Source organism: Callospermophilus lateralis, chromosome 2 (genome assembly GCF_048772815.1).
Source record: "Callospermophilus lateralis isolate mCalLat2 chromosome 2, mCalLat2.hap1, whole genome shotgun sequence".
Lineage (NCBI taxonomy): Eukaryota > Metazoa > Chordata > Mammalia > Rodentia > Sciuridae > Callospermophilus > Callospermophilus lateralis.
This window is the reverse complement of record NC_135306.1, coordinates 198,313,705-198,328,111: the sequence shown is the minus strand read 5'-3', so window position 1 is coordinate 198,328,111 and position 14,407 is coordinate 198,313,705. Positions and strand designations below refer to the sequence as shown.

The following is a 14,407-nucleotide window of genomic DNA, read 5'->3' as shown; positions in this document are numbered from 1 at the left end:
AGTGTAAACTTAATAAAATTAAAATCAATTCACTTTAACACTGATGAGATAGATATATTCAACATGTCAAAATTACAAAATGTATCAAAACATCATGTTATCCCATCAATATGTAATAATTCTACAAATTTATATATCACTTAAACATTAATTTAAATTTTTAAAAAATCAGTTCAAATTCACCAATAGTATATAAGTTTGGAACCACTATGGTTGGTTTTAAATCTTGGATCTGTCTGTCCTTTAATATGTGTGTAATCATGAATGATTTATCCATCTTCTTTGCTACTAAGTTACTTCATGTATACATAGGCATAACTAATGAATCCAGTGGGATTGATGAAAGGATTAAGTGAACATACACGTATACGTACACAGTTCTTTACGTGCCAGAACTTCGTAAGTGCAAGCAGTTAGACTAAAAAGGTCTGAAACTAGAGAAAGACTTCTTCTAAGCATGTGACCTTGGATAGCTCCCATTCCTTTCCTGCAATTTAGTTAATCCGTTCAGAAATTTAACAAGCAGATACTGCTTCTTCATAAGTCTATTGCTGCACAGATAAGTTATCCACTAAATTGCATTGTCATTCTGTACCATAGATGCCAGAATATTGAAAGAAAATTTTCGTTATAATAAAATTATGCTTATAGTTTTATTTATATAATAAAACTATGCTTATACATTTCAATTTTTGTTCGACTGACTTTTGTTCACCAATGTATTCTTTTAGCTCTCTTTGCTACACAGCACCTGGTGGTCCTAATGTACCACCCATGGAGAATACCACGGAGGTGAGGGAGTTCATCCTGCTGGGACTGACCAGCGCCCCACAACTGCAGCTTCCTCTCTTCATAATGTTCACTGTCGTCTACCTCATCACTCTGGTGGGGAACCTGGGGATGATCACGTTGATCCTGCTGGACTCCCGCCTCCACACCCCCATGTACTTTTTCCTCAGTAACTTGTCTCTGGTGGACTTTTGTTACTCTTCAACAGTCACTCCCAAGGTCATGGCTGGGTTGCTTATGGAAGACAAGGTCATCTCCTACAATGCTTGTGCTGCTCAGATGTTCTTTTTTGTACTTTTAGCCACTGTGGAAAGTTACCTCTTGACTGCAATGGCCTATGACCGCTATGCAGCAGTGTGCCAACCCCTACACTACCCTACCATCATGACAACAAGGGTGTGTGCTTATCTGGCCATATGCTGTTACATCCTTGGTTTTCTGACTGCTGCTATTGACATTGGAGACATGTTCTGTCTCTCTTTCTGTGTGAATGTGATCCATCACTTTTTCTGTGATATTCCAGCCGTCATGACTCTGGCTTGCTCTGATAAACACCTTAATGAATTGATCATTTTTCTTATTTCGAGCTTTAATATCTTTTTGGCACTTCTTGTTATCTTGGTTTCTTACCTGTTCATATTCACCACCATTTTAAAGATACACTCAGGTGAGGGATACCAGAAGGCTTTATTCACCTGTGCCTCACATCTCATGGCAGTTTCTATATTTTATGGGACTGTTATTATTATGTACTTGCAACCAAGTTCCAACCGCTCCATGGACACTGACAAAATTGCATCTGTGTTCTACACTATGGTCATCCCCATGCTGAACCCTATGGTCTACAGCCTGAGGAACAAGGAGGTCAAGAGTGCTTTCAAAAAAGTTGTTGAGAAGGCAAAATATTCTCTAAGTTTAGTCTTTTAATTATGTAGAATCCACAATAATCTGTCTCATCCTGCTTTTATTTACTCAATATGAAAACTCAAATTTGTATTGCCATAGACCTCTACAATGAAAACTACAAAAGACTAAAGAAAAAAATTGAAGAAGACCTTAGAAGATGCAAAGATATCCCGTGCTCTTGGATAGGCAGAATTAATATTGTCAAATGGTCATAATACCAAAATAATTTAATGCAATTATGGTTAAAATCCCAATAACATTCTTCATAGAACTCAGAAAAAGCAGTCATGAAATTCACTTGGAAAAATAACAGATCCAGAATAGCAAGAAGAGTAAATCTGGATGCATCATAATAACAGACATTAAACTATACTATAGACCATAGTAACAAAAATGGCATGGTATTGGCATCAAAACAGACACATAGACCAATAGTACAAAATAGAAGACACAGAGGTAAACCCACATAAAGACAGTTATCTCATCCTAGACAAAGGCACCAAAAACATTCACTGGATAAAGATAGCCTATTCAACAAATGGTGCTGGGAAAAGCAGGAATTCATATGTAGCAAAATGAAAATTAAACCTTTCTCTCTCTTGCTGTGTGAAACTCAACTCAAAGTAGATCAGAGATTTAGGCACTATAACAGAGAACCTGTGCCTTCTAGAAGAAAAAGTAGGTCTAAATATTCACCACACTAGGATCTGACTTCCTTCACACAGGGGGAATTGAAACAAAATTTTGTCAAATTTGTTATTTTCTTTACTTGAGAAGTTGTTTGAAACATGCAAAATAAAGAAAAACACGGACTGCAAATTGGTATAGCCAATATGGAAAGCAGTATGGAGATTCCTTGGAAATCTGGGAATGGAACCACATTTGACCCAGGTATCCCTCTTCTTGGACTATACCCAAAGGATTTAAAATGGGCATACTACAGGGACACAGCCACATCAATGTTTACAGCAGCACAATTCACAATAGCCAAACTGTGGAGCCAACCTAGATGCCCTTCAGTGGATGAATGGATAAAAAAAATGTGGCATATATACACAATGGAATTTTACTCATCAATAAAAGAGAATAAAACCATGGAATTGCAGGTAAATGGATGGTGTGGAGAAGATAATGCTAAGTGAAGTTAGCAAATGCCGAATGCTCTCTCTGATATAAGGAGGCTGACTCATAGTGGGGTAGGAAGGGGGAGCATGGGAGGAATAGATGAATTCTAGATAGGGCAGAGGGGTGGGAGGGAAAAGGAGGGGGCAGGGGATTAGCAAGGATGGTGGAATGTGATGGACATCATTATCCAAAGTACACGTATGAAGACACGAATTGGGTGTCAATATACTTTATGTACAAACAGAGATATGAAAAATTGTGCTCTATATGTGTAATAAGAATTGCAATGCATTCTTCTGTCATGTATTTAAAAAATAAAATAAATTAAAAAAAGAAAAACATGGTAACAATTTAAATTAAGTTTATTTAATGAAGTACATGAGATTAGCATTAACACAGTTTATTCAGTTATAATTACAGCAATTTAATAAATTAATTTTTTGGTCAAGATCAAGTAAGGGATTTGGTTAAAAAAATGGTGGTCATGCATTGTCCAGGCATATTATAATAAATGTGGAGAAAATATTGTCTTTATTTACCTGAACCTTATTATTACTTACTCCTCAACTTAAAAATGTATTGATTATTTTGCAGTATTAGAGATTAAATCCATGACATCACACATGCCAGGCAAGATCTCTACACTGAGCCACATCCCCAGACTGTCTCAAATTTTATTTTTTAAATGCCATGTTAATAGTAATATTATTCTTTGGTTAAGCAGCAAATGCTTTGCAAAGTTTATTACCTTTATCACACTTCAGTCGAGCTACCTTCTTCTGTCTTATCACTCTTCTACCTTTTCACTATATCACCTTCCCTCTGATTCCTCTCTGTTCCTGGAGAATTTCAACATGCCCCTGACTGAGAGCTGATTTCTCTGCCTGGAGTACTCCCATACTCATTTCAGACAGCGCTTCAGTGTGGCCCACATACAGGTCACAGATACCTTCCTTGAATTACTTTCTAAGACAGTCACACCCTCGCCTGGGCCTCCTTCTCAGGCTGCTTCATTCTTCATAGTCATAGACTGATACTCAACTCTAGGTTCAGTTATGTCTCTCCTTGTGAGCAATAGCTCCACCTGGCCATTATACTATAAATAAGACTGTGAGCTTTGATTTTAAAATCCTCTCCTCACTAAAACCCATGGAAAAGAATAGAAAACAGTGTTTTCCCCAGAGAGAAGAATTCAGACTTATCAAGAGCCATTTCCCAACACCAGGGTGGAGGAGCCTTTGGAATATCAACTCAGCAAGATTTCAAAGTTAACCAATACGTGTTTCACGATGGTCCTTCATGAATGGGAAAGGTTTCCCCTCCATTATCTTACTCTGGCCCAATATTGTACAATAGGTATGAATGTGCAGTGAGCAAAGTTTTCTTGTTGGTTCATAAGTTATTGAAGCACAGGAACTATATCTGGGCAGCGTGGAGAGGACCTAAACTTCTGAAGCCTGGACTTTGAACTTCCATAGTGATTAGTTGGGAATTCGGTTGTCTCCATGGTGGAGGTGGATAATATGTTTTCTGTTTGGGAGGAAGTGTAAAATGGGTATTTGGTAACCATAAGTGATAGAATGGAAAAGACTGGTCAGTCATTTTCCTTTAAAATATTCCTTTTTTTTGCTGCAACACAGAGCTAGACTCCATTTCTCGAAGTTCACCATGACCACATGACTGTCTTATTGTAAATGAAATGTGATCACAAGTCACATAAGCTACTTCCAAGATTGGCCTGTGAACACCCACCACCACCACCACATGTGATCCCTCTGCTTGTTTTCTTTCCCACCAGCTGTATGGAGAAAGCCCAGACCATGGGGGAGGATGAAGGCACTAAGCGGAAAGACCCTGGGTCACTGAACCTCTGTGTATATTCTCACATGTATGAGCAAGAAAATCCTCTATGGTCATGCCACTGCCACTTTGGAGTTTGCCTCTATGTAAATAGTATTATTTATTCTCATTACTGCTCACAGGTGCCATAAGAAAATCTGCTCACTGTTGGTACAAGATGGAGTATGGGGAATACATGATTGAAACACTTTTGTATTTCTCCTTCACAGTTTAGTGCCACAATTGTTTATTTGGGAATCCTCACACATACTCAAGTCATAAATAAAATGGCTAGCACCAGTAAAATTGATGCAATTTTGGACACAGAAGAAAGCTCAACTTGAATTTTGTACCACCAAGTTTTGTGACATAATTTGTCCCACATTTGTTTTGGGTGCCTGCCAGCCTTTCCTGGATTTTATCTGTATCAATGTAATCTCTGCCTTCTGGTCACATTATTTTCTGTTCTTTTGTTCACATAATTTATCTGATTCTCCTCTTTTTTTAATTATATGGAATCTACATCAAGTAAAATTTACAAGTTTGCAACTTATTAGTCTGTTGTGCATTCATAATGTCATATAACATCACATGTACCTAATTCCAAAGTTGTTTTTTTTTTTTCACTTACGAAGACATTATACTTTCTCCCTCCCTCCTCCTCCTAAATCTGTGAACCAATAATCTACATTCAATCTCCATGGATTTACTTATTTTGGATATGCCATATGTAAGAAACCATATAGTATGTGAACTTTTATGTCTGATTTTTATTTAACATAATTTTTCTTCCTTTTTATTCCTATTATTTATATATTTAGTCATGCTGAGGGTCAAACCCAGGGCTCACATATACTAGGCAAGTGCTCTGCCCCTGAGCCACATCACAGCCAAGCATAATGCTTTCAAAGTTCATCTGTATTATAGTGGGTGTCAATGTTCCATTGTATTGGGTTCCTGTTCCTCTCCCATTATTTAAACATGACACACTTAGGAAAAATCAATAATCCGTAGATAGATGTGTTTGTTTCTGGACTTTTAATATGTTTTATTACTATATCTCTAGTCTTAAAGCAATACCAAATTACTTAGATTTCTTTTGATTTGTGTTGTGATGTATTTTCTACATGTATTCTTACTTGATGTATGTTTGGGTCATTTTATTTCTTGGCAATGGTTAACAATGTTGCTATGAACATTTACATACAAATATTGTTTATGAAGTTGCTCCCACTTTGGGGATATATAATTAGGGGTAGCATGGCTCATGGATGTGGTAATTCTGTTTTGAAGACTATTATAATTCTGTTTTCCAAAATAATGGGAAATTTTGTATTTCCATCTGCAATGTCAAAGTATTTTAATTTCTTTACATTCTTGTCAACACTTTTTAGTTTCTGTTCTGTTGGGGCTTGTATATATATAAATAGTTATTCTAATGGGTGTGAAGTGGTATCAGACTATAGTTTTGATTTGCATTTGCTTCTTGACCAATGATTTTGAAAATTTTTCTTGATACTTATTGGTCTTTTACAAATCTTTGCAAAAATGTCTAGTCAAGCGCTTTGGCCATTTTTAAATAGAAGTTTCTTTTGTCATTGCTGCCTGAATTGTATAAATCCTTTATATATTCTCTATGATAAACCCTTATTAGATGTATGATTTACAAATATCTCTTTTACTTATTCCATGGGTTTCCTTTTCACTTTCTTGATAACATACTTTAAGGCACAAGAGTGTAATGTTGAAGTGTCATTTATGACTTTGTTTCTTGTGGATGTGTCATACACAAGAAATTATTGCCAAGCCTAAAGTCTAAAAGATTTCCCCATATTTCCAACAGTTTTATATCTGTGGCTTTCACATTTAGGTTATTGATCATTTTGATTTTTGCAAATAATATGAAGTAAGAATGCAGCTTCACTGCATATATTGCATTTAAGATATACAATATGATGTTTTATGTGCATATACATTGTGAAGTGATTACTACAGTCAAGCAAATTAACTTATTCATCATCTTATACCATCATTTTTCTTTTGTGTGTGTATGTTAAGGCTACTCAAAGTCTACTTTGTTGGCAAATATTCAATATACAATACCCAACTTCACTCCTTTATATATTATTATCCATTTGTCCTAGAACCATTTGTTGAAGATTATTCTTTTTCCCATTAAATACACAATCCCAGCCTCATGAAAAATCAATTAGCCATACATATATGGGATTATTTTGGAAGCATCAACTCTATTTCATTGGCTTAGACCTGTATTCTTTTTAAATTTTTTTTAAAGAGAGAGTGGGAGAGAGAGAGAGAGAGAGAGAGAGAGAGAGAGAGAGAGAGAGAGAGAGAATTTTTTAATATTTATTTTTTAGTTCTCGGTGGACACAACATCTTTGTTTGTATGTGGTGCTGAGAATCGAACCCGGGCCGCACGCATGCCAGGCGAGCGCGCTACCACTTGAGCCACATCCCCAGCCCAGACCTGTATTCTTAAGCCAATACCAAATTGCTTTGATTCCTTTTGATTTGTATTCAGCTTTAAATCAAGAAGTGTGAGTCTTACTCTGTTCTTCATCAAGATTGTTTTGGCTCTTCAGGGTCTTTTGTCCTTACATATAAATTATTTTCCACTTATGGAAAAAATCTATTAGAATTTGAATACAGGTTTTCTGGCAAAATGAAGGCTTTCCTTGTGTAGTCATTTAAATATATAGGCTGATAAGGAATTCACCATATTTACCTACACTTGCTGGAACATGAAGCCTCTTCAATCTCCATGACAGGTGAGCGATACCTAGAGGGTAATATATATGCTCCAACCTACCTGCCCAGAAATGGCACATACTCAGCCCTCCTATGGTTCATTTTCTATGGGTAGCACATGCCTCAGTCACACTGCAATGGGGCAGGCACATGCAAGAAAGTAGACGGAAGGCTTTAGCTACACTAGTTTTGTGACCCATGCAACCCATGCTACCTCAATTTTTATAAACAGTACAATATTAATATATCCAACTTTATGGAACACCTTATGCATGTTAGAAATTGTTCCCCAGTTTATATATAAGTGATAATCTTTTTGACCATCCTCTAAGGAAGATATGATATTATTATAACTTTCATTACAGATGAGGCACTGAAATTTGATAGTTAATTTGCTTGATATGAAACCAGGCCATCTTAGTAAACAGGATAAACATTTAACTACTACTACCCATGGCTGCAATGAGAAAGGTGTGATGAGTCTTTGGGGTGTTGGAGCTCAGAGTAGACTGTAGAAAAGAAAATGGATCAATTTTCTTTATGGGAAAAATATAATAAAATAAAAACACTCCTAGACTTTAAAAGTGATGATATGTTAAATCTCTGTGTGTTTTTATATTTTGAGGAAAAGACCCTTGATATATCTTTGAAAAACAAGAAAAATGCATGGCCCTGAGAATAACTATAGCTAACAATGTTGTGTTATATAATTTAAAATATCTAGAAGAAAGAATTTTGCATATTCTCATCACAAAAAATGATAAATATTTAAAATGATGGATAACTTAAGTGTTCCAAGTTTGATACACAATGACTAACTATGCTTAAACATCACACCTCATACCTCAAAGGGTATTCAGCTATGATCTGACAATTAAAAAAAAGAAACACCAAATAAATAAAAATAAAATGATACAATATAAATATTTTGCTGGGAAAACTTGAGCCATCATTGAGAAATAGCAAACAGGAAGGTCAGATAAAAACTAAGTGCAAAAAAAGACATGATGAAATTGGAATGAATTGCTCTTGAGAATGAAAACTGACAGAAGCACTTCCATAAACAGTTTGGGATTTTCTGAAAATGTTCCTGATACCTGTGTATTAGCTTCTGAAATTCCACATGATTCCCAGTGCTTCATTTCAGAGGGACTAGATTTCAGTTCTACTTCCTTTGACCATCTTTATTTATCTGAATGTTGATAGTTGAAACAGTTCAAATAAGCATATTTACTATATGATGATGCAATCCAATTCCTATCTATTTGACCTAATTAAATAAAACCCCCTGCTCGCACAAGAAAAGTCACCAATATTTAGATTGACTTTATTAATAATCATTTAAACAATGAAGTTTACAAAAATGGTACTGCATCAGTATATGACAAAAATAATGTCTACAGTTGACTTATGGAACATAAGTCCATAAAAGTTCCATTGAAGATACAGTTAACAAAATAGATGGACCCCCCAAATGAGTTTTGCTAAGTAAAAGATGTCAGAATCAAAACCCAGAATCAAAAAGACATTCTTGCAAAAGAAAAATTAAAAATTTTGTTGAGTGGTTTCCAGGACACTGGGTGAAAAAAGAGGTTGGCCACCAAGAAGCTTAGAAAATTAGTTCAGGTGATTTAGGTAGTGGTTACATAGCTACATATTTAACAAAAAGTCAAAACTATATGCTATAAAGTGTGCATATCACTGTTATTGATACATTAACCTGTAATACAAAGCACATGTGCATACTCAAAATTTCCAAATTGGTCCCCACAGGCAGTTTAATTGTTCTTCTTTAGGAAAGAGGAGTTACAGATGCTCTCTTGCAGGGCATCCTCTGAGAGATTCATGTCTTCATAATTGACTCTTGGTCCCCATATATTAGTTTCTGAAATTCAACATGACGCCAGATGACTTCATTTCAGAGGGACAAGATTTTAATTCTACTCCCTTCGACCATCATTTATTTATCTGAATGTTGATAGTTGCTCATGCACACAGGCCTTGTCCTGATTTGGGGATTTGCTAGAATCCTGCAACAGAGTTAAAGGAATACCTAAAAATAAAATTTATATTAAATGACATGAAAATATAACCCACCTTTAGCTTGTTGTTGTATAGGCAGTCCCTTATTTGCTATCTAAAAGCACAATTCTGCAAATTTTGTGGAAGAGATCTTTATTTTGTCTTCATTTTACAATTAAGAAGGAGGAGACCATCTCTGCCAAAGACCTAGAAAAAAATGCATTAGACTCAGGACTTGAACACATGTTAATACCACTCTTTCCATTTTCTTTCCTGCCTTAGGCAGCTTGGGACCATTAACCACTACCTGAGACAGACAGCTTCTCTAAAATAATGGATGCATTAATCTGTGGTTGAATTTCGTATTTCAAGATCCCTGTTCAAGATTGTTGCATGTTCCCAAGAGGAAGGTAAGTTTCTGTATTCAATAAAGAATCAGTAAAATCTGAAATTCTAGCAAAATAGTAGGATAGCTATACTCAATAGTTTGAATGTTTTTCTTTAAAACTGAGGCGGATATGGGGTATAATGTCAACAGTCATATCAGCAGAGTTCCATGATATTTACAAAATATCATTGTTTTGCTAAACTAAGAAATTTCAGTCAAAAACAAGAGTATAGATGACGTTCTGATAATTAGGTGGTAATTTCACCTTCTCTGTATGCATTCTTATTATTGGAGATAAACAAAAAAATGAACAAGTAAAATGGCTCTCATTTAAGCCAGAGAAGAAAGCACACAAAATTAAGTTATAAAGAATTAAGAATAAAGTTCTGACTTTTATTTTAATATTTTCTCCATAACTGTAATTATTTCTATCACATTTATATACATTGACATTTATGTGATTAAAATAATAGGCTGGTGATTAAGACCAAATTAGGTTAAATCTTGAATCTTCTTCATCCTAGATATATAATAATAGAGCATCACAAAACTGCACAAATATTAATTTATCTTCCTGGTAAAATAAAAATACCTGCACATGCATAACACATGCACTCACACTTCTGTATAAAGACCCCCTCAATTGTCATAGAATAGATCATATACCAAAAAGTGCTCATGTGTGTGAAGACTGGCAAATATAATGCCTCCAAGGGTTTAGTTTATGCAGTAAGATTGCTGAAAGTTAAGAAGAAGATGGTAGGGAATTCTAGTTAGCCTTTGGTGCTTACCTTCAAAGACTTCATATTCAAATAAAAAGAATTAAAACATTGCTTCTACACAGAAACAGATTCAAAGGAACATTTTTTAAGTTTGCATTTTTTGATGTTGTAGGTAAATGTTTATTAACATGTATATTCATTATTTATTGTTAAGTGGAAAAGATGGGTTACCAATTTGTAGCACTACTACCAAACAATTCGTACTTAAAAACAATTAAGCTTGCATATTTTTAACATTTTCATTTTAATTTACTAATTGTGTACATTTATGGACTACATGAAATGCAAGATCTGCAGGCTACAGTAAAGCACAAACTAGGAACTTTCAGCCCTAAATCTCAGTGATTTAAATAGATGAATATACCATAGAAAGAAAGAATTGGTATAAGAAATGGATATTCTTCCAGTGTAAGCCAAAATATGGATTTCACGGAAGAAATTGAACAAGAACAGCAGTAGAAAAAACAGCCACTTGGTAGTGCTAGAGCAGCCAGTCATGGATGGAGGAACAACAAGAGAAGACATAGAAAATCTTAGTAACCCTAAGTGAGAGAAAATGCAAATCAAGAGGGAAACCTCAAGACTTCAGAGCTCACCCATTCCTGAAGCTTCTTATAAGGCCACCAACTTCTAAGCCAACACCAATACAATCCATCATTGTACATGGATAATATTACTATAGTTGACACAAAGTCATAATCCCCCGGAATTTAGATGTTATTTTCACATTGAATTCTCACAATAATATTTTGCTTTAGATACCATTACTTTCTTCATTTTGTGTATGTGATGCATGATATACATATATATAATACTACATTATATGTTATAATTATACATATATATAATTATATACACATTACCCGACATGTTATGTTGTTTGATTCATAAAATTCAGCATGCATTAATTTGAATTATTTAAAATATGACAAGTAGTGTTTGACTTAAATTGAATTTTCAGATTCAAAAGTTTCTAACTCAATAAATAATTAATGCACTAAATTTTGCAGCTAAGTTCACATTCACACATGGAAGAGTTTGAAATGTGTATTATTGCCGCAATGAAATAATTCACCTGTTTTGTATAAATGTTTTATTTTCAAGGAAATATCTATTTCATAACACCTATTGACACTCTTGTCCTTCATTTCTCCTTGCTAAAGAGCATCTCCTGATTCCCGAATAACATGGATGCAGAACAGGACAGAAGTGACAGAGTTCATCCTACTAGGACTCACCAATGCCCCAGGACTACAAGTGGCCCTCTTTATCATGATCACACTTATCTACTTCATTAATGTTCTTGGAAACCTTGGGATGATTGTTCTCATTCTCACTGACTCTCGTCTCCACACTCCCATGTACTTTTTTCTTGGTAGCTTGTCTCTGGCGGATTTTGGCTACTCTTCTGCTGTCACTCCCACAGCCATGGCTGGGCTCCTTCTAGGAGACAAGCTCATCTCCTACAATGCCTGTGCTGCTCAGATGTTCATTTTTATAGCCTTTGCCACTGTGGAAAATTTCCTCTTGGCATCCATGGCTTATGACCGTTTTGTCGCTGTGTGCAAACCCTTACATTACACTACCACCATGACTACAAGTGTGTGTGCCTGTCTGGTCATAGGCTGCCATGTCTGTGGTCTTCTGAATGCCTCCATCCACATTGGAGAAATATTCAGTCTCTCCTTCTGTAAGTCCAACATGGTCCATCACTTTTTCTGTGATATTCCAGCAGTCATGGCTCTGTCTTGCTCTGATAGACATGTCAATGAGCTGGTTCTTGTTTATGTAGCCAGCTTCAATGTCTTTTTTGCTCTTCTAATTATCTTAGTGTCCTACCTATTTATATTTATCACCATTTTAAAGATGCGCTCAGCTACAGGATACCAGAAAGCTCTGTCCACCTGTGCCTCCCACCTCACTGCAGTCTCCATCTTCTATGGGACTGTTATCTTCATGTACTTACAGCCCAGCTCCAGTCACTCCATGGACACTGACAAAGTTGCCTCCGTGTTCTACACTATGGTCATCCCCATGCTGAACCCTGTGGTCTACAGCCTCAGGAACAAGGAGGTCAAGAGCGCATTCTCAAAGATAGTTTTAGAGGGAAAAATGTTTCTAAGATTTTGATTTAAAAATTGTAGGAGGCACAATAACTTAATGTCTTGCTTCTCAGATCTCCATGTGCTGAACCACATATTAAGGTGCATATCAAAGTCAAGCTCCTGAAGTCAATTACTTACCTCCTCAAAAATCAGTTTATTGTGTAGAAACGAGGAAACATATCCAGAAATATAATATTCTATACAACAATGGTGAGAGAAATCATAAGTTATTTTGCCTCTGGTTTATCAAAAGAATTTATTAAGAAATAATAAATTTCATCTATATGCACTTTCTCTACCACACATTAGCAGAAATACATGTGTAAAGTTAGAAAAAACTTGTGACTGTGAACATTTTCATAAAGATACCCATACGAGTACATATAAATGAGTAGAAAATTTGCCAGACATAAATGGAATGTGACTGATTTTGGTGAAAAAAATTTAAGTAATTGAGGTATTAGATAATTAATTTGACTAATATTATTTATTCATTTATTTGAGAGAGTGTTCTAAGAGTGTTAGTGCAAAACTTAAATGAATGTTTGTTTCATAGTAGATCCTCAACAAATATCTGTTAAATGAATAAAATAATTGGTCTTTGAGTTCAATTGTATCAATATGTTGAATCTTTGAACCATTTATGGTTATACTTTTATCAGCAATAAGAAAAGCCATTTAGATATACTTCTAGAAAAGTTCAGGAGGCACTTTGATTTTTCTGCTTAGTGGCAATATTGTTATTTGCATTTCCAGCCCCTCTTGCCCTTCCCACTTTTTGAAATGGTGATTTTTTGGAAATATCCTCCTCAATTAGATAATTTGAAACTATTTCATAATTTGTATTTAGAAATGCTCTCATTAACTATCAAGTAACATGACAATTAGGTAACTATTTAGAAAAGCATAAATTATAAGATTAAAAGTTTTAATACCTGATCACATTTGGAAAATTACTTCAATCATTTAAATTAAACAAGTGAAATTATTTTAAATATTCACGAAAAATACAGCATGACAGTATCCATCAGCCATAAAGATAAAGTACCTTCCATATGCTAACATAGGAAACAATATTTGTAATTTTTAATCATCAGAGAGCTCTATATAGCACAAAACCTATTCACGGGAATGTGCACTCATGTCTAATTTACATTCTCTACACAGTAAGTGCCTTCTACAACTCAGTACTTGTAAGATGATATTTGAATGAGCTAAAGTGCTGAGGTTGGTACTTCTTATGCCGTGTGATATGACACAAATATTCACTACTGTCTATAAGGTGATCTTTCTCAAGCTGTAATAACTGTCTTTTTATTATAAATCATTATTTAATTGCACAAATTTATCATGTACAGTATGATTACCTTTTTATATATTACATGAATTTTTAAAAGATACATAACTGTACATATTAATAGAGTAACATGATACTTTTATACTTATACACACTATATGGTGTTTAAATCATAGTTAAACACACCTCCTCACATTTTGTCATTTCTTTTTATTTAAATATTTATTCTTAAGTTTTAGGTGGACACAATATGTTTCCTTTACATTTATGTGGTGCTGAGGATTGAGCCCAATGCCTCTTGCATGCTAGGCGAGAGCTCTACCACTGAGCCACAACCCCAGCCCCACATTTTGTCATTTCTTTATGGTATAAATATTCAAAGTCC

General features: G+C 35.0%; 2 protein-coding genes across 2 annotated transcripts; both read left to right on the top strand.

The window, feature by feature from the left end:
* Positions 1–771: 771 nt before the first annotated feature.
* LOC143391837 (olfactory receptor 5B17-like) lies at positions 772–1,716 on the top strand. Its single transcript, XM_076844591.2, has one exon. It carries the CDS (start codon positions 775–777, stop codon positions 1,714–1,716), a length of 942 nt encoding a protein of 313 aa, XP_076700706.2. The 5' UTR covers positions 772–774.
* Positions 1,717–11,808: 10,092 nt separating this feature from the next.
* Positions 11,809–12,750, top strand: LOC143391836 (olfactory receptor 5B2-like). Its single transcript, XM_076844590.2, has one exon. It carries the CDS (start codon positions 11,812–11,814, stop codon positions 12,748–12,750), a length of 939 nt encoding a protein of 312 aa, XP_076700705.2. The 5' UTR covers positions 11,809–11,811.
* The last annotated feature ends 1,657 nt before the right edge of the window (positions 12,751–14,407 follow it).